Raw genomic sequence first — 21,689 nt, forward strand, 5'->3', positions numbered from 1 at the left:
TGGACTTTAATTCTTAAACAGGAAATGCATTCTCTAACGGGTATGTTCCTACAAAGCCATTTCAGGAAAAACAAAGACTTCTCTTTTTAATAATTGATCCATTGACTCCACATGACCTTCAGGGTGGAAATAGCTTCTGCAAACATTTGGGCCAAGGGAGGGGAGGACGTCAGAAGGGTCTCAGTTTCTTGGCGACATTAAGGTCCAGGTACTCGTCCAGAAAGCTGTTTGCAATCCCCAGGGCGCCTAGGACTATCAGCAGAGCCAGACTCCCCAGACTCAGCCGGAAACCGATGATCCTACAGGACAGACACGAGGCAGAGACATGGTAACCAGTGCAGCGATGATGGGAGGCGTTCTGGGGTAGGCTGCTCACCGCTGGCACCTCCCAGAACTTCAAACGCTTTCGCCATTTGAAAATTTGGATTCATCACATGAATTTAAGGGGATACCTAGCCACAGAGGTTGACTCCTTTGCACACTCAAAGGATGGTCACGCCTGGGCAGGATTGTTTCCTTTGCGACTTTTTGGAGATCGTGCGCAATCCTTGCAAGGATTTCAAGTGTGGCGGCTGTGAGCGCGCACTGAGTGCCAAGTTTGTACTTGGTGTTCCTGTCTCACCCATAGTTATGCAAGGCCTGGGAAGAAGGGTCTCGGGCCACTCAGATCACTTGTGCAACCACGACCATCAGGACTCTTAATAACCTCAGGAATGCACAGCTAATTTGGACGCCATCCAGCCACTCTTTTCCTAAGTGTCACCCAGTTCGTAGTTTCTCCTTACCTTTTTTTAGCTGCTTCCGAATACCCCCAGAAATACTGGTGACGGGCATATATGTACACCAGACCCAGACAAGTAGCAAAAACTACAGAGAGAAAACAGAGAAGATACGGAATGTGATGACGGTCTCTCAAAACGTGGTATGACAACTGAGAAAATGCTCACAAAATGTGTACATGTCCAGAATGCACAAATAGCTCTGTCAAAAACAACTTAATTTTTTTAATGGGCAAAATATTTGAATAGACAATTCATACAGGAAGATAAGCAAATGTACCAATAAGCACATGAGAATTTTTTTCAACATTATTCGACATCATTCAGTATCAGCAAACTGCATCTTAAAACCACAAGGACAGGATACCACTGCAAACCCACTGCAATGGCTAAAATTTAAACAGACCAACAACACAAAATGTTGGTGGTATTGGTATCCTCATACATTATTGGTGGGAATGCAAAATAGTACAGCCACTTTGGGAAAAGTTCTGGTAGTTTCTTATGACCCAACTTTTGGGTCATACTTTTTACCCAAAAATTCCATTCCTATATATTTACCCCCAAAGAAATGAAAGTAGATGTCCATAAAAAGACTTGTGCAGAATGTTTATTGCAGCTTTATTCATAATAGTAAAAAACAGGAAAGAGCCCAGAAACTTACCAACAGGAGAATGGATAACCAAACTGAGATAATCATACTACAGAATACCACGCAGCAACAAAAAGACACGGATACTTGCAACAACATGGTGAGTCTCAACATTTTTCTGAGTGAATGAAGCACAGCACAAGAGTAAACACTGTATCATTCCCACGATGGCAAGTTCTAGAATGAGCAGAACTGAACTATGATGAAAAAGACCAGAATGGTGTTTGCTTCTGAAAGTGCCTGACGAGGAGGGGCAGAAGAAAACTTTCTAAGGACACCTGGATGCCTCAGTCAGTAAAATGTCCAACTCTTGGTATCAGCTCAGGTAATATTCCCAGGGTTGTAAGATCAAGCCCCACACTGGGCTCTATGCTCAGCATGGAGTCTGCTTGTCCCTCTCCCTCTGATTCTCCCCCTTCTCTCTTGCAGATAGATAGATAGATAGACAGATAGATAGATAGAATCTTTTTAAAAAAGAAAAATTTTAAGTAGAAGTCATGTCCTGCATCTGATGGACACACACCTGCTAAAACTCATGGAATGGACCATGTATGATCTGTGCCTTTCACTATACAGTGTGTAAATTTTACCTCAAAGAAATGTAAAGTGTAGCATGATCTTCTGTCATCTTGTCCCACAAAAAAATACCAATATTTTCCCTACCATCAGGGACCCTCTCTCTTCCTCAGCACCCAATGGATGCATATTGCGAGAGCCCTCTGGCACACACTTGGAGTCTATCTTTGGGGCTCTGAAATCCTGAATAAAATTAAATTCCTTATTTTATTAGATCACAAACATTTTCTTTAGTTTCTACTCTACACCGAGCAGAGTCTAAGGATTGGGGTCAGCAGTGAAATAGATACAAGCGCCCTACCTTTACAGAGTTTATCAGCAAAGACAGCCAACAAGGAGAAAACTTAGAAGAACATCACAGAACTGAAAGTACAGGGAAGGAAATGAGGCAGGAGGGATGGAACAGCGGGGGCAGAGGAGGCATCCCTTAGAAAGGGGTCAGGGAAGGCCTCCTGAGGGGAGGACGTGTGCCTGGGACCTGCGGGTGAGAAGAAGGGGGCCAAGCGAAGAGATGAGATGGCGGGGGTTGGGGGGCAGCTGGCATGTGAGGGAGGAAGTGGAGAGATCCTGAAGCAGACTGTAGTTCTGAAGCCTCCCCACCAAACCCCCCATCTAATGACTTAATTCCCTCGAAGCCAATGAGAACTATTCCAGGCAATTAACAGGCAACTTAAGTTTTCATGAGGAAGAACAAAATTATGACAGAAAATCCTTTTCTGATAGTAGGCTTCATTCAGCCCGTTACAGTGACATCCAAAGGGTCAAATAGCAGAGACTGAGCCCCATTATCAAAGGCAGGTTTCTTATTAGTTGTTAATGCAGTCTTACCTGACAAGGAACAAACGCCTTCATTCATGCCCTCAGGGGACAAAAACGTGAGTTGGAATAGAGTTAAGAGGTCTCTCTCTCTGAAGGACATTTTATCTGAAATTCCTCAGTTGACAGCAAAAATTACAAGAAGACAGTGAAGGAGGTTGCCTTTGAAAGCCACTGGATTGGGGTTTAGTGAAATCTTAGCCATCAAGTGTCAGACCCAAATGAGATGATGAAAGTTATCATAAAGCCAAAGAGATTGAATTTCTTTAACTCAGAGAGCCAGTGCTGCTCTGACCCCGTTAAAGAAACAGGCAGATTTGGGTTAAGGCTTCAGCTCGCCAAGGATATTTCCAGATGTTTGCAGAGCGGCTACACACAGGAACACGACAGCCTTGTGAACTCAAGGGTGCACGTGTTATTGAGAAAATACCTACAGACCCTGCCCGTACTTGAAAGCCAGTTTTCTCCCACACTGATGAATGTTAAGTTGAGCAAACTACGAAAGCTGTGGGTTTGTTTCCTCATCTGTAGAGTAGGCATCAGTTACAGAACCTACCTCATAGGAAGGTTTCAATCCTATCTATCCTGTCCATGGGATGCGTTTGAAGATGTAAAATAGTACCTGGCACGTAGTGAGTGCTCAGTAAATAATAGCTATGATCATTAGGGTGAACTCTTGCAGAGAAACTGGAATTAAGGAATCAGAGTTGAAGACCAAGATCATGTCATTTTCATCTGGGAATGCCCAGCATGCGGTTTGCTCCAAGTTGGTTTTTTCGTTCTGTTTTGTTTTTGTTATTTGTTTTACCGAGTTAAACTGAAATGAAGCCAAAGTTAGCTTATCTGCAGAGCGGCGCTCTTTGATGCACAGAGACATGGATTATTTTGTTTAAAACAATTTCCGGAATCAGTCGATGTTTGGTGGCACATCCGTTCCTTAATGGTTCTAAGAACCACAGTCATCTTTAGAACAGAGTCGATCCTATTTTAAAATTACCTTGATTGAAATACCATCCAGCCATCCACAACGTAATCAGAAATATGGGGTAAAACTCCACACAGTTTTGTCTGCAGGAAAAAAAAAATATAAAGACACTGGTCATTTTTTTTTTTAAAGATTTTACTTATTTATTTGAGAGAAAGACAGAGATAGCACCACCAGGGAGGAGAGGGAGAAGCAGGCTCCCTGCTGAGCAAGGAGCAGGATGCAGGGCTGGATCCCAGGACCCCGGGATCGTGACCTGAGCTAAAGGCAGATGCTTAACCAGATGAGGCCCCCAGATGCCTCAGACATGGGTTATTTTATGAGAAAACTCAACCTGAAAATATTATGCTTTCATCTGGAGGTAAATGTCTAATTTCTTCTTATAAAAATAATATAAGAATTACATAAAAATTTAGATGTCTTTTCATGTCAAATGAGTTTTCCAAGTAAGACTCAAACACTGTTTAAACCTCAGATCCGGGCCAAGAATCACCTTCCTACAGGTAAGCTGCCAGTAGTAGGAATGAATTTTAGCTCTTTTCCAAAAGACAGACCTTAAGATGGTTCTGATTCTAAGCCCAAAATTCATTCCACATCTTTTCTAAAGAACCCAGAAAATTACACAATTTATATTTATCAGATCTCTTCCCAAAAATTCTTACACACTCATTGCCTTCCACTTGAGTTACCCAGCAGTTAAAAAACACTCTTAAATAATTCCCCTACAATCTCCTGAATGGAGTATTCTTCATTCCCATTTTATGGAGGGAAAAAATAAGTCCCAACAGCACAAGCTGACCCATGCCTTGCAGAGAATCAAAGGTACTGTGTCACCACCAAGTTCCAAAGCCCTGTCCCAACATCAAGTCAAATTGCCTCTATTCGTAGAAAACTTGGACAAAAAATCTGATACTATTTTAAGCAAAAAGGAACAGTTCTCTGAGAACTATAATTCATCTGCACCTAGCAAAGAGAAAAAAAAGATGAATTATATTCATCCTTCCCATGCTGCACCCCCAAGGGATCTCGGTTAGGTTGGCTGTGCTCCTTGCTGACACTATCACAACAAGAAAGAACTCTACTGTCATTTGTGATGTCTTGAGTTGACCCTGGTGGGAGTGGCATAGTGTAGAGAATCCAAAATGATTCCACATTCTTCCTTGAAGTTTCTGTACCTAACGTTATGAGACAATCAGCCCAGAAATAGTTGATACCCGTTCTTGAAGACCTGTATCTTCTAGCCGAGGTCACCATGAGGGGCTTTATTTCCTTTTATTTTGCTTTGGCCACCAAGATGGCAACATAGGGGGCTCTGGAACTTCCCTCCTCCCACGGATACCCCGATTGTACATCCACACTCACAGAGCGATTCCCTCTGAAGGAAACCCAAAAGCCAGCTGAGTGACTCCTACAGTGGAGACAAGGAGAAGATACCCATGCTGAAACAGGTGGGCAAGGCCGAGACACACGCTTGCCAGGCACCGCCCCCCAGCACAACGCCATACCAGCAGCTTCTCCCCGAGGACCCCACAGATAGCCCGCCAGCTTTTAAGACTCCTGCTTAAGGGCTGGGCCCTCAGAACCCCTAGCTCTGAAAGCTAATGGGGCTTGCATCTACGGGATTTTTGGGGAAGGACTCTAGCAGGACAGCGGGACGATCCCTCCCTACAAGGGCTTGCCAGCAGGGGCTGTGTCCCTCACCTCCCTTGAGGCTCCAGGAAGTGACCCAGAAGATAGGGGGAGGGGGTGCTGAGGTCCTGGGTGAGCAGGGCTGCTTAGGAGCCATTGAAATTCCGGCAAGGGTGTGACTGTAACTACATTTGGGCTCCCTGAGGGCGGAGCCTGGAGTATCTGCGCAGTTCTGCTCCCAAGAAACAAGTCCCTTTGTCCCCTCCAGGCAGTTAGTCACTGTTGGTGTCACCCTGGCCTCAGGTCCTACCTGAGCTCATTATCCATTGCTCCTCCAGGCCCCACTTGGGCTGCCCTGCCTTAAGCCCTAGTCCCTCTGAAAGGAGGCTCTGTCCCTGTCTTAATATCATGTATCAGAGATCGAAAATAATTCTCCTGACGGCCAGCCATGAGCCCAGCTATATGGCGATGGTCTTCCTTGCAGCTGCCTACTGAGAATACCAGGTCCTGCTTGGCTGACACACCTTGCGTCCTGTTCTACCCGTTCTTCCTGCACCACCCCAACCCAGCATGCGACCATGTCTTTCTGCCACCACAGTTAAGTAGTTGGTGCCTGGATGTGTCCCAAGATAGCTCGTTCACAGCGAGGTGTCTGCAAACACTGTTTAACTCAAGGGGACAAAGTTCGGAAACTGTGTTCTTAACAATCCTATCAGTGACTAATTATAGTTACATTGACAAGAAAACTAAACTGGAAATAATTCCTGGTCTCTTTTGGACATGAAAGCAGGTATATTCTGTTGTCTTACACTAGGTGATCCTCAGGCAAAGTCTCCAAATGCAACAGAAAACAGCTGGAAGCAGCTGTGCCCATTTCCCTTCATGTGGGAAGGGACGGAGGTAGCCCATTATGGCCACTGAGGGACTGTCCCCTTTCCCGCATGCCCACACTGAGGGAAACATGTCTGTCTACTCGTCCCTGGTTAGAGCCCTCTTTGCTCAAAAAACCTGTGCTCTTTTGATATTTAAGCTTCCCATAAAATGATTGGGGGAGAAGCTTTTCCTTTGTTATAGGCAGAGTCACCATATGGCTCAAAGTCTACCCAGGGGCAATGACAGGAAAAGTCTGTTAGGAAGACAGTAGGGTGACCAATCCTCCTAGTTTGCCCTAGACTGAGCGGGATTTCAGAACATGGGACTTTGAATTTCATAACCAGGATGGTCCCAGATACATTGTCTCAGTCTGCCTAAACCTGAGGGTTTCCTGGGACACAGAACTTTGAGTAGGAAAGTGCCAGACCAACCGGAAGGAGCTGGTCACCAGAAAGGATGACCTGAAGAAGCCTATGGAGATTGAGTCATTTTGGGTTCATGCCCAACTCTGAGGGAGCCTAGCTGTGGGGCCCCAGACTCGTGGCCACTCCAGAGTCCCACTGGACCCGAAGGCCGGCGGTAGTGAGTACAGTCCTGAACTAAGTACCATTAGCTCCTGTCTCAGTCATGAACTGTATTGCTCAGTTCACCTCATTTTGGAAAAAAGAACCAAATTGAGGCCTGACAGCCAAATTGAGCAATTCCTAAAACACGGGTCTCCAAATTTTGTTGACTGTATAGTTCTCATGGTTGCATAACCCCATTAAAAAGCAACAATCAGACACATGTCCTCCCATATGTAGCAGAGGTAGTTAGCTGGCCACAAAGATGGCGTGAAGTTGGTGTTGCACACCCAGGGACCCGATGCCCAGCTGTCCTGGATTTGGGCAGGGCCATTTCCTGCCAATGGAAAGAGAAAGTAAAATATGTCACCTCTGAGCCAAATGGTCAAGAAGCAGGTGTGCCAAGCTCCCTTCCCCCACACAGTGGCTGAGTGGGGAGAGCTCTAAGGACATGGATGGGGACAGACCCTTTAGATGGACAGAGTGTAGGCCTCTAAATGGCCATGTGGAAGGCCGATCCACCAGGAACTCCACACAGGACCCTACGTGACCAGGACACACACTTCCATTGTGTTAAACCACCAGGAATATGGGGTTGATCCATTAGCTCAGCTCATAGAATCAACTGGAAAAGAATATCATCTACATGATAAAACATACACAAAACAGAAATTAAAGAACGAGATTTTAAGAGCAAATATAAATCGAAGCTCCCAAGATTCCTCACCCTCCCAGCAGATTACTTAGTGTCCCCTCAGCATGGACGCGTCACCTGGGGGAGCTTTGACCTCAAGCTCTTCTGAATTGCTCTGCTATTTGGTTGATTAGGAGACTGTGTATGACACTCTTGTTCACAGAAAATGTGAACCAGGTACCGAAGGGAAAAACTGGATTACCTAGAGTACCTAGTAGTATAACACGCTTCAGAAATTTTTGAGACAAGGCAACCTAAAGGAGACTTCTTAGGAGGTTTTCCTCTTTTGAGTTTTCGTTAGCTCCTTTTTCTTTCTCCTTCTGTTTGGGTGAATCATTCGGAAGCAGCGGGCCGCCCACCGCCATGAGTGGCCTGCTCTATTAGCAGATGGCCCAGCCTCAGTCTGCTGGCTTTTGACCCTGGAAAGTCTTTTTGATAATTACACTGGCTGAGGGTCAGAGAAACAGGTTAATATGCTCAGCAAAGGCTTGCAGAGTAAAGGTGCTGAGCTGATCTTTCTATATAGATCCATAACCATCTGAACTGCTCCTTGTTGAGTAACCCTTGTGTGGGAACTCGAGAGGGCAGTGGCCACAGATGGCAGGAGGGCAGGATCGAACCCCCGCTTAGGGGTGCCGCTGCTGTGGAAGCACCAGGATGAGCAGACGAGGGAGTGAAGCTTGCAACTCATCCACACCCCTGCTGCTCCTCGTGTCCCGCCAGCTGAGACTCAGCCAGAGTGGGGGACAGAGCTATTTGGTGGTGGCATGGACTGACTGTTGGTGTCCCTCAAAATTTGTATGTTGAAGGTCTAACCTCCAGTGTGGCCGTATGTGGAGTACAAAAGTAATTAAGGTTAAATGGGGTCAGAAGGGTGGGACCCTGATCTAATGGGATTGGCGTCCTTTTATGAAGAGACACCAGAGAGCTCTCTGCCACCCACCAGACTCACCCCGCCCACCCCCTTCTCTGTCTTTGCTTGTACACGCCAAGGAAATGACAAAGGAAGACATGGCAAGAAGGCAGCCATCTGCAAGCCAAGAGAGGAGAGCTCTCACCAGAAACCCAAGCAGCCAGAACTATGATCTTAGATCAAGATCTTGATCTTCTCATCTCCAGAAGTGTGAGAAAACAAATGTCTGTTTTTTAAACTACCCAATCTGTGGTATTTTGTTACCGCAGCCTGAGCCGACTGACACAGACGGTTTGTGGAGGAGGGTGCTACAGTTTGAAGGGTTCATAGTTTAGAGTCATGATCTCACCTCGGGGATCCGTAGCCCATTCTAACTCAGTGGATAAGGACATCTTGGGCTTTTAGCTAATATCTAAGATGGGTGCACTTGTAAGAAAAATGGAGATATGTTTTCTGCCTCTCTTTAACTTGTTTGTACTTATTACAAAAATAGGTGATCCACATTACTTATAACCCCAGTGTTGCAGAATACCTGAAAATTATTCTTTGTGAATTTTCCTTTCTCCAGAGTTTTTAGACATACAGTAAGGCCAATAGTTTGAAACTCTAAATTTCTGGATTTGAATCCAAAATGACTATAAAAAAGTAAGTGAAACAGCAAAAACAAAAAATTTACAGCTATAGTGGGTAAGAAGAGGGTAATATTTCTAAAGAGTACTCAGGTTCACGATGAATGGGTTACTTGTGACAGGCTAATTCTGGAACAGAAACTGAATAATTCAATATTAAGCAAATAGGGGTGCATTCAAAGAACTAAGTGAAAGGAAATTCTACTATCTTACCCAGCACTAAAGAAGCCATTGTTGGGACATTACATATACTTCCAGGCTTCAGGTTTAGAATATGAAAAATCTTAGTCCAAAGAGAACAACCAAACTTTTTTAATGATTGGGGGGAAAAGCTAAAGAATTATTACAATGTAGCCTCAAAATACAGAAGATGAAAGATATTTAATAATGGTCCCCAAACGTATGAAAAAGAGTGGGGTCATTAACAGCTATTCCGCTCTTCTGATGAGAATAGAATTAGAGGGAATGTACTTAAATTGCAACAAGATCAAACTATTACTTGGATCTACTTCTTAGATTTATAAAATCCTTCAATCTAAAAGGATCAAGATACTCAAATTAGTTGAGATAGAATTTTCTAAGCTTAGCAATAACTTGAAGGAATGGCCCTTGTTGAAACTATAGTTGCTTTGTTCACAAATTTAAAAATGTATTCCAGTAAAAGACGCAAAACTCTAGAGAGAGTCCTCTTTAAGACCCTCCCTATAAGAAGGAAAGAGGAACTGAATGGGGATGAGGCCCTGGGCTGGTAATATGGGTAAACTGAGAGCCATAATAATCACTTCTGCTTGGCAAATGAATATCCAATCTGAGGTGAGCTTGAGATAGGAAACAGGTACTTCCATGTGGTCAGAGGCACCTTGAAGTGGTTGTTAGGAGATGTCAGTTTCCACTTAGAGATAGGATTAGTCCTAACACCAGGCTTCTTGACCATACTTAGGACAAAAGAGCAGGGGAAAAGACAGCATTTCTGATATAGCTATGACTCTAAGACCTTCAAGGGAGGCTGAAGGACTCAATGCTTTGGTCCAGGAGAGCCAGAAAAGAAAGTGCATTTCCTCTCAGGGATTTGCAGAGCTCAAGAGAGCCTACCCTTGAAGACAAGAATAGCCGAGTAGGCTTTGGAATGACCTGGTTATCCCAAGGGATCCTGCCCTAACCACCTCAGATAAAATCAAAATGGCTTCACTAGCAATGAATCCAATCTGATTTGGCCTGATATACTTAAACCTTATAGTCTAAGTGAAGATTTGGGTCTAGTGCAATGGAACATCTAAGAAGAAATTCGGGGAAGTGAGTAGGCCATCCTCACTCACCCTTCAGAGAGAACTCAGGACAATTACCACTATGCTCTTAAAAGTATTTGAGGACTCCTCACTCCCTCTGTCCCACTTATTGGCCATTATTCTTTAACCCCTCTTCATTCTGCCATGATTAATCAAACAGAACAAACAAAACACTTCTAACAAGAAAATTAAGTGTGTATACTTTTTTTTAATAAACAGCAGCTTAAGAGAAATATTTCAAAATGGCATCCAGCTATAGAAAAGAAGAGAGAGGGGCGCCTGGGTGGCTCAGTTGATTAAGTCTCCAGCTCTTGGTTTCAGCTCAGGTCATGATCTCAGTGTTGTGAGACTGAGCCCCGGGACTAGCTCTGTGCTCAGCACAAAGTCTGCTTGGGATTCTTTCCCCCTTCCTCCTCTTCTCTCCCTGCTTCCCCTTACTCCCACCCCCACGTTCTCTCATTCTCTCAAATAAATACACAAATCTTTAAAAAAGAGAGAGAGAGAGGGTGAGAGCAATAACTTGAAAGAAATCAAATCTGTGGAAAGGGTAAGTACAAACAGAACCAGAAGCAGCCCAAGGACTGAGCATGCCAGAAGCCCAGCACGTCCCAACAGAAAGTTCTTAGATGACAGAAGACAAGGTAGGAAGATGTGGAATTTCCTCCTGTGAAGATGTTTATAAATAGTACAGTGTCTCCTAAACTTCAAGCATTAATATATCACTGTCAGAAGTTTAGCATCTCCATATAACACTTACTATTTTTCTATAAATCACCTTTTTTTTTTACTTAAATTAGGGAGAATGAAATTTTATGAGTAGAAAAAGAATATCACTTTCTAAATAACGTATAAAAATAAATCCCATGAGAACAAAATTTGCCAAGTTCTCATTAGATGCTGTTGATTGCTGAAGGCTCAGAGCACAAGACCCTCCCTCTGTTGAAGAAGAGAATGGATGTTCAAGAGGTGTTGAGAGCACATCACGAGGGCTCCATGCTAAACGTGACAGATTGAACCCAGTTTATTTCTTCTCCCTCCTGAAACCTCACTAAAATGCCAGTAAAGGAAAAAAAAATAGATATAAAGTCATTGAGAACAAGGAGAGTGGGAGCAGACACAGCAGTAGAAGAGAGATGTTAGCAAATTTCTGAAGAAGGACAGCCCTCAGGGGAACAGCGGCTGAGCTGACAGAGTGCAGACAGATGAAACCTCAGTGCCTGCAGAAGGAAGGACCAATGAAGACTAAGACACTGCTCATCCCAGAACCCCAACAGGCTCAGGAACTGGGGACTCGGGGTACCTTTGAGGGCAAAGGCTGAAAGGGAAGAACTGGTTGACAGACTCTAATAAGGAGTGCTTTGCTCCCCTCCACCTCTGAGCCCCACTCCTACTTTCCCATCCCAGGACAGGGGAGCTCTATTGCCTAGAGAACCCCAACCAGAGAATCGCAGGGGGTTCCAGAACAAAATTCTGTGCTAGGAACCATGTGCACCTGCATACTGTGTAGAAGAACCTTCCTTCCTTCACCCAGCACACTTTCAGGTTTTTGGAAGTAAGACCTATTGTACTCATCCTCCTCCCTCACCCCACACTTGTCTGCCCCCACAGGGGGCTTAAGAGTTTTCTCGAGAGAAACCAAATGGTCCCAGAAAGAGAACCTACAGATACTGACGTTTGGAGCTCTCCCAAAGAAAGCTGCTGATGACCAATCACCCTCTGGCGAAGCTGCCTAACTCAGTAAGCCCCACCCATGCCCACGGAGCTCCCAGCTCTTTTTCTGACACTCTTTATTAAATGGGCACAGACAGCCCATCAAGAACCACTTGACTTTAGAGTAAAGCTTCTAAGATCTCCTTCGCTTAGATCTCTTTGCTGGACCCTTGTCTTCTTGATTTCTAAGGCTGGTTCAGTCCTTGCTCCTCTTCTCTCCTTTACCTACACCCACTTCCTTAGAGTTCTTTAAAAAAAAAAAAAAATTCTTCCAGTGTGGTGGTTCTAAATCATCTTCGTGCGCCAGTGAATTTGTATTTCCAGCTCAGATCCCTCTGCCAAAATGCAGATTCGTATATCCACCTGCCTGCTGTCTCTCTACCCAGTTGTGTACCGTACCAGGCTGTTTCCAGTGCAACAAGAAAGGATCCAAGTAGCGTAGTGAAAGACAACGCTGACAGCCCCTCCTTAGCTGTAGCGTAAGTCACACTCGGACACAACCTGTCAATCGGAATCGCCCGGTCTTCCCCCCGAAGCTGGTCCTCCTGCTGCCTTCTCTCTCGGTTGTCTCTCAGGACACTCAGGCCAAATATCTGAGGTCGTTCTGGACGCTTCTCACACTCCATATTTATTACGTCAGGAAATTCTCTTGGCTCTATCCTCAAAACATATCCAGAATCTGACCATTTCTCACCATCTCTACTGCTACGTCCCTGGTTCAGGGTAGCCTCCTAACCGAATTTCCTCCTTCTACCAATGCCTCCATATAGACTGTTCTCAGCAAAGCAGATCAAGTGATCCTTTGAAAATATAGGGGGGTGCCTGGGTGGCTCAGTGGGTTAAAGCCTCTGCCTTCGGCTCAGGTCATGATCCCAGAGTCCAGGATCGAGCCCCGCGTCGGGCTCTCTGCTCAGCAGGGAGCCTGCTTCCTCCTCTCTCTCTGCCTGCCTCTCTGCCTACTTGTGATCTCTGTCTGTCAAATAAATAAATAAAATCTTTAAAAAAAAAAAAAAGAAAGAAAATATAGGATGGTGTTACTCCTCCACTCAAAACCTTATAATGACTTTCCATTTCCCTCAAAGAAAAGCCAAAGGCCTCACAAAGGCTTTTAAGGCCCAACATGATCCATCTATTAGCTTTCTAACTTTACCTCCTACCACTTTGTCAGCTCCTTCTCTCAGCCACAGACTTCCTTGCTCACCCACCACCAGGCACATTCCCACTTAGGGTTTTTGCAGTAGTTACTCCCTCTGCCTCAAGAGGCTTTTCCCTGCATGTTCACATGGCTAACCCTTACCCGCTTCAAGCTTTTGCTTGAGTCACCTTCTCGGTGGGGTCCACACGGAACAACCTAAATAGGAACCCGCCTGAACTCGCCCCCCAGCAGCCCATCCCTATGCTCTCTTACAGTGCACTCCTTTTTCCTTTATTTCGTAACACTTACCACCTCTTGCTTAATACAGTATTTTCTTATACTATTACCTGTTTACTTTCCATCTTCTTTGACTATAAGGTGAACTTCATGAGGGCAAGGATCTTTGTCTAATTTTTTCACTGGTATATCATAAGCTACTGGAACAGTGCCAAGTATATAGAGGTGGTCAACAGATATTTAATGGGCAAATAATACATAAAAATGAAAGAGGCTAAAATTGACAAATAAGAAGGAGCTTGGAAAAAACAGAGATGATACAAGAAGTTCAAAAAATATTATAATAAAAATCCTCAGATATAAGAAATTAAACTGTATCCGTAAAACAAAAAGGGATGATTTAATAGCAGCAGTAATAGCTAAAGAAGAATCGAAGAATAAAAATTAATTCTTAGAAATTAAAATTGATATCTGAATTTTTTTAAAGGTTAGTAAACAGAAGTTCCAGAAATTTCCCAGAAAGAGCAAAAGTCCAAGAAGATGAAAAACCAAAGATAAAAGAAAACTAGGTGACCCACCCAGAGCTCAACATACAACTCATGGAGGTTTTAAGAATAAAGGAACAGAGAAAATGAAGAAGAGGAAATTCAGGGGAAAATATATTTTTTAAAAATTCTAGAACAGGAAGACATGAGTTTTCAGTTTGTAAAAAAGCTCTATGTAGGGGTCAGCATAGTAAAGACAAATGCCTCTCAGTCAGCACAGTACCATAACATCTTAGGACATTGGGATGAGAGGAAGATTCTAAAGCCTCCACAGTTTCCAAACAAAGAACCAGGAATTAGGATGGCACAGAACATCATGACAATACCAGTGGAAACTAGAAAATAATAGAGGAATATTTTCAAAATTCGGAGAGTAAGGATTTTTAACATAGAAATACATGTCCAACCAACCCATCAATCAGCTGTGAGGCAGAGTAAAAGCATATTTTGAAACGTAAAGTTCAAAATCTGACCAACTATTCACCCTCTCTCAGCAAAATTCGGCAGGGTATGCTCCACCAAAATGAGAGAAAATCAATAAACAGGAAATAGGAGATCCAGGAAAGCAGGCAATCCAAATCAGGAGAAGATAAGGAGAATTCCTGGAATGATGACAAAAAGTCCCACAATGACAACGTGTAGCAGGTTTAAAAAGCATCCTCCAGATTGACGCAGAAAGATGGAGGACTCAAGCAGAAATGATCCAAGGGGGGAAAAAATGGTATTACTAGTATAATGTATTTGAATGTACTAAGAGAAGATTTTCAGTTCTCTTAAAGATTTGAGGATGAAACTAAACAAACAAATAAAGAGGCAATCATGAACCCCAGATAAAATGAAAAATTTCACAAGAAAGAGCTGAAATCATTATATACTATTTGACTGAAGTTTGAACATTACTTAGTTAATTATAATAATATAAACATTGGCTGTTGGTTTAACTCAACAAAGTGATGTAACTGTACTGGAAGGGGGAGGTAAGGAAAAGAGGAAGTGGAAAGACATGAAATTCTTTCTTCCATAAAAGGAAGCTAATGGATAATGTCTAAAATTTATTAATCAATAAATAGCAGTGAAAGCATAATGTTTAGAAATATGGAAGTAAATACCAAAAGTAGTAGTCAGAAGGGTGCCAATGGTTGTCTCTGGGGTTGGATTGGCAGTAAGGAGAGTTATTTGTTGCTTTCAAACTTGTAATGTCACTTTATTTTCAGACCACATACATGTATTACTCTAATAAAAAATAAATATTGGAGTGTGGGACGTATCGGCACCAAACCAATGCTTTCCACTTGACATAATCATAAAGATTCAAAGACAACCGAAAGGGAAATGAGTCTCTCACCATATCATTCAATGTTACTGAAAATCATATCTTGGGCATAAAGTTTCAGTCAAGTAAGAGATCAAGCTCTGGAGATCTGCTGTACAACACTGTACTTCTACAAACAATAATATTTTATACATTTAAATTTTTTAAGAGGGTATATCTCACGTTACATGTTCTTACCACAAGAAAATTTTGTTGAAAAAAAAACATGTTTATGCACCTCTTAAAATTATCTCTTCTATTAACATCCCATAATTTTAAGCCTGGGGAATAATCTGTGCAATTCTTTTTTTTTTTCTTTAAAGATTTTATTTTTTTATTTGAAAGAGAGACTGTGAGAGAGAGCATGAGAGAGCAGAAGGTCAGAGGGAGAAGCAGACTCCCCGTGGAGCTGAGAGCCCAATGCGGGACTCAATCCCAGGACTCCAGGATCATGACCTGAGCCGAAGGCAGTTGCTTAACCAACTGAGTCACCCAGGCACCCAGTCTGTGCAATTCTTGCCTTTGAAGTAAAGAGATGGACAAGAGAACAATGTTGTCAGCTCAAGGATCATGACTTGCCCAAAGTGATTTAAGATGGAATAAAAAGCCAAATAACCCAATCATCATTAAAGAAATCAAATTCCATAGTTGAGATTTTTTCCCACAAGGAAAGCATCAGTTCAGATCATTTTACAGGCAATTCTAACAACTTTGAAGGAGCACACTCTCCCAATCTTACTAAAATTTTCTGAGAAAATAATTCTCTAACTCATTCCATGAGACTAGTATAATCCTGATATCAAAGTGAGATGAAGATCATATAAATAAAGGAAAATTATAGGCCCACGTCACTCATGACATAGATTAAAAATCCCAAAGTATTAACAAAAGAGCCGAGTGACACATAAATGGTGACACATGCAATGTTTCTAAAAGCACTTATTTGGGGGATGAGATCTAAAGGGAGCCCTAGCATCTGTAGCAGCCAAACTCATGGTGTTCATGGTGGAACATTCTGTGTGCATCTGAAAAGATAAGATGATCAAAATCACGACAAGTATGTGTGAAATGGAAAGTTTTCTCACTCTTACAGGCTTGGGATTTCAGGAAATGGTTTGTCTCTGTTTCACGTGGAAAGGTAAAACAAAGATAGGAAATTGATGTCATAGCTAATCCAGCTGGAGGCTATCGAACTCTCAGAGTACTCAAGGGGCTCTTGAACCAAACTGCCATGCTTAGAGATATAGAGAAGTCTTTCTTAAGATCCCAGCCTTTTCTATAAATGCACCCTCTAAATTCGAAATGTAGGTCAGTAGAGACTCCATGTGCTGGATGCTTCAAGCTTCAAGAATCATGAGGAGGGGTTTGGCTGTCAAGTATGGTTTGTTACAATGGGGTATCTTCTCTGCACCTCTTTGCCCTGATCAGAAGTCTCTGTATGTGGTAGGCCCAGATCCCAGAAGGGTGGGGGAAGCATTACTTACTGTGCACGAAATATTCTTTCAAACTCTGGTGACCCAGAGACTGCCGGAGGTGTAACTTTGTATTTTAATCTTGCCTTTCCCACATGCAAAGCAAAATAAACTGCAAGGATAGAGAGGGATTAACAATTAAAATGTAGCACATCACTATTGATTAGGAAACACACAAATTTAAACCACAATTAGATACCATCACATACCTATTAAAAGATTTAAAATTAAAAAGACAAATTATATAAATTTAAAAAGAGAGCAGTAAGCCTAGGAGAGCAGCCAGAATTCTCAAACACTCTGGTGGGAATGTAAAATGGTACAATCACTTTGGAAAACCAAATGGGATATTTTAGTTAGACATACATAGACCATATAGCCAGTCACTCCACTCGTAGTTATTTCCCCAAGAAAAATTAAATCATATGTCCATACAAAAACTTGTACACAAATGTTCATAGCAGCTTCATTCATAATAGCCAAAAATTAGGAACAACTCTGCAATTGTTAATTGTTAATTTTATTATCTCAACTATGCTAAGCCATGGTGACCCGTTGTTTGGTCAAACACCAGTTAGACATTTCTGTGAAAATATTTTTTGGGTGTGAGTAACATTTATATCAGTAGAGTAAATCTGAGTAAAGCAGATTACCCTCCTTATGTGAGTGGGCCTCATCCAATCAGTTGAAGGCCCGCAGAGAAAAGACTGAAGTCCCCCAAAAAGAAAGGAATTCTGCCTACCCGCTGCCTTGAGGCTCCACACGGCAACACCAATTCTTGCTAGAATTTCCAGCCTTCGAACACACCCTGCAAATTTCAGAGTTGCCAGCCCCCACAATGGTGTGAATCAATGTTTTTTTAAATAAATGTGTGTGCATGTTGTATAGTTCTGCTTCTCTGCAGAACCCTAACACAAATGTTGGTCAACAAGCTAATGGATAAACAAATTGTGGTGTATGTGGTATATCCATATAATAGAATACTATTAGACAGTAAAAGAGAATGAAGGATTGACACATGAAACAACAGGGATGAACCTCAAACATACTATGCTGAATGAGAGTAGCAAAATCAGAAGAGAACAATACTGTAGAGTTTCACTTATATACACTTCTCAAAAATGCAAATGAATCCATAGTGACATAAAGCAGATCCATGGCTACCTAGAGAGGGCAAGAGCCAGGAGGGAAGGTCACAAGAAAACTTTTGGGAACAATGCCTCCTTGTCTGACTCAGTTTCCCTACTATCAGATCAGATGCTCATGACTTTGTTCTTCCTTGGCCACATTTGCATTAGATCATCCAGGCCCAATGCCAGAGTTGCTTGCATCTGACGACCAGCCCTATGAAGCTCACTGGCTTCCAGACCACACTTCCTCCTTGGTCAGTTGTTCTCACCTCCCTTCCTTATCATCCTAGTTTTGCCCCATAATTAACTCTGGGCTCAAGGATTTCCCTTCAGGTTATTTCTTCCGGTTTCGGTTCCCTACCAGTTCTCTCCAGGCGATCCTGGTCTCGCTTACTTTAGTACCTCCACATCCATTTCCCACTTGCTCGTGTTTCAAATCTAGTTTCCTTTTGCGCACCACGATTATAGCTTGTGTGACAGTCTCTGGCGTGATGCATTTCCTCCTGAGACCTGATCCTATCTCCGTTCTGACAAGTCAGTAAATAGTGAGCCTGGTTCAGTAAGGGCTCGCACAGCAGGCCTCTTCCCTCCCCCACGACTTCCTCTCCTCTACAAATAAACCATGGCTCAGGATTTAAACGCTGCAACTGAACATCAAAAGTGCATAAATGCTCTGCTAGAGTCTCTCATTCAAAATGCTGTGGCATCCCTGAAGCCAGACAGAGCAGGGTGAAGCTTTGGGAAATGCAGGACTGGGCACAGGCTGTTTCCAGCCCTGGCTAAATCCTCGCAAGGCAGCCTGAATCTGGAGAGGCCATTAAGTCATGTGCCTGGCTGGTGCCAAAAAGGAGATGTGTCTGCAGAGGGGAAATATGGCAGCCATTCTGTACCGTGCTGCCACCATGGCTCCACGGCCTTGGAGAAAACACTTGGTAAGTCTTCTTGCTTCCATCTGTAAGATGGAAACAGTGAAAGACGTGTGCTCCTTGATTTACACTGGGCAATGGGGCAAGAACCTAGAGCTTCGAAATAAAGCCATGTGTGAAAACTTTGAAAGTACCATCTTCCTCTTGGCTCTCCATAGCACCTGGTCACGCCTGTCTGTTGCAGGACAAACACGAGGAGTTTCTGGCAATGGCAGGGGTGTTTAAATGTTCCCCACCCAGCCCACCCACAGCACCGGGAGGAAGGATTCAGTTGGGCCAGCATCTCCCTGAGGAGGAGAAGCCCCTTTCTGCTCTTCCAGGTCAGGGGCCTTAGGGAGGCCATGGCTACCGCTGCGATCACATGATGAGTGTGGAAAGGCTGGCAGCCATTTTATTTCCCTCCCTTACAGTCACCTAAAAACTACTTGGTGATACTCTCCTTTTGCTATGCCTGTCTTTTTCTCTTTTCTTCACTTTCACCGGAGGGATGCATGTATGCTGGGGAGCGAGGGGGGGTGAGAATCAAGACCACCACCCCCAGCCCCACCCCAGCCCCAGCCATAGCTCAGCTTCTTGCATGTAGCTGCCCCTCAGTCCAGCCAAAGCTTCTTTCTGAGGGCGAGCAGCAGAGGATGGGGACGGACCATGCTATGCCCCAACGCCAGGCCAGGCCCCCTGGTAGGCACTTCTCACCCAGCATCCTGCTTAACCCTCTTTGAAGAGGACATTAAAGGACAGAATATCCTGGCCAGGGGTACCCAGCTGGTAAGTGGCTGAGCCGGACAGATAGGGGACTGTCTGTCTTCAAAACCAGATCTGTTTCCACCATGATTCATGGTGTCCCTTCTCCATAAACACCAGACTTCTGCAGAAGCAGCAAATTATGGTCCTTCATGTCAACTAAACAGTGTGTCTTCTCTTTCTTTCTCTCTCCCTCTCTCTCCCCCACCCAATCAGTAAACGTTCCCCATCTACCACTGTTAAAAAAGAGACAACACGTTCAAAATGGAGGCATTAGCACTAAGCTGACATCACGGAACCGAGACTTAATACCTCACTTAGTTACGGTTTCAATCTCTCCCGGAAGTGGAATCTTACACAAGTCAATTTGGAATTACCAGGTTAGCACTATTGAGGCAATGGGCCTGATAGATAAATGCTATCTAAAAAAGGTGACCTTTGCCACTAACAATCCCCGTTTGCTAGCAACTTCCTTTTGTGCCCCCTTCTGCCCTCTGTCTTTCATATCGTACAGCGCTCCAGAGCTCCTCTCTATCTGCTGGATGGGATGCTGCCTAATTCATGACTCGTTGAATAAAGCCAATAAGATCTTTACAACTTTCAGTTGAATTTTGTCTTCAAGTACCACCAACCACCAGGGGCCCAGTTTCCTCTCCTCTCCACCCAATCCCTGCCACCCCCACCTGACCTCTGGCCACAGTTCCCCACTGTCCCCTGCACCCACCAGCACACAGAAGCCTCTCTGTGAGGCTGACAGATGCTTTGGGGTATCTGCGGACCCAGTCCTGTGCTCTCTGCAGCACCAGGAGGAGGAAACACACAGGGCTGGTGTGCTTCTGGGGAGGTGTGTGGGAACCAGTGGGACCTCCATGACCCAAGGGCCCCTTTAGATGGTGATAAACACCCTACTCTACTCTAGAATGTGAATCAAACCACACAATGTGTGTCATAGTATCATATTTTCATAAATACACAAAACACACTGGTTAGGCAAGACCCTGAACATGCATATAGGCCAGTACTTTATCCAAAGCTGTGGTCCCTTCATGCTCTGGCCGTCTGTGCACCCTGAGCCGTCTCCAGCTCTGCCTCCCCTTCCTGGAGCAGCACACTCAGAAAAATAAAGAAATATGCATGGTTGGTTCCCAGTCTTGCTCCCCAGTGTCCAGACCCTTTTCCCCATTTAGCATGTTAAGCTGACATCATAGATAAGATGATAATTGACTCTCCATGGAGCAAATGCTCTTTACATAACCAGCCAGTCGAGATGCCCAGTAAGTCTACTGGGAAGGTGCTTTAAGATTTCGAATTCATCACCTAACCTGAAGCTCATATTTCTGCAGATTTTTTTAAACCGGATAATCATACCTGCCATAGGCAGTTTATTTAAGAAACATTAATAAAAAATGAGGCTTCAAAAAATCACAGCCGGGGTCTAAAGCAGGTACAATGTTTCCTCTGGAATCATCCGAATTAGTATGGATAGCCCCCTTCCATCAGGTTAGCTGGTGCATTTCTAAGGGTCATCTGAACTGGGCCGTGGGTGGTAACCACAAACGTGGCAGAATCGCCAGGCTCAGAGAGCCTACCTCAGCCCCTTTGCGAGAACTGCTCCCTGGAATGTGCCAAAATCTCTCTCTGGGGAAGGAGGCGCGGACAACCCAGGGTACGTTACGCCTTGTGTGGCCCCCACGGCCACCAGGGGAAGCATGAAACTCAAAAACCAGACCTTCTTCCCCCTGGGGTGTGCGCGCGCATGTACACACACACACACACACACACACACACACACACTGCCTGAGACTCTTACTTTGTTGACAGGCCGACAGGACTGAAACAGCAGCCAGCAGGATTGAATGCCCAGCCATCTTCACATGGAATGTTCTGGTCCAAGAAACTATTTGTCGAAATCCAGGGGCCGGTAGCAGGCACTTTCGACTTTGTATTGTTGACCTTCCTTATAAGGTAAATAAAGCCGGAGAAGGAGAAAAAAAAAAAAAAAAAAGGACAAGTTTAAGGGCTGGGTGATCTTTGCCCTGGAACAGGAATTGGGACAGCAGGTCAATTTGGAGCTGCCAGTCACAGA

At 43.9% G+C, this 21,689-nt stretch overlaps 1 protein-coding gene across 2 annotated transcripts; it reads right to left on the reverse strand.

The window, feature by feature from the left end:
• Window positions 1–44: 44 nt before the first annotated feature.
• Window positions 45–21,547, reverse strand: LOC111149277 (microsomal glutathione S-transferase 2). Of its 2 annotated transcripts, none has more exons than XM_022506256.1 (5): window positions 20,972–21,220; window positions 16,819–16,918; window positions 3,821–3,891; window positions 786–867; window positions 45–299 (listed from the first exon to the last, which is right to left on the reverse strand). In XM_022506256.1, exons 1-5 carry the CDS (start codon window positions 20,976–20,978, stop codon window positions 170–172), a joined length of 390 nt encoding a protein of 129 aa, XP_022361964.1. In that variant the 5' UTR covers window positions 20,979–21,220; the 3' UTR covers window positions 45–169. The 2 variants fall into 2 exon arrangements, with proteins under 2 accessions (XP_022361964.1, XP_022361963.1); XM_022506255.1 differs by lacking the exon at window positions 20,972–21,220 and adding an exon at window positions 21,414–21,547 and having other exon boundaries at window positions 170–299.
• Between the last annotated feature and the right edge of the window lie 142 nt (window positions 21,548–21,689).

Source organism: Enhydra lutris, unplaced genomic scaffold (genome assembly GCF_002288905.1).
Source record: "Enhydra lutris kenyoni isolate GAN:26980312 unplaced genomic scaffold, ASM228890v2 scaffoldscaffold21, whole genome shotgun sequence".
Taxonomy (NCBI): domain Eukaryota; kingdom Metazoa; phylum Chordata; class Mammalia; order Carnivora; family Mustelidae; genus Enhydra; species Enhydra lutris.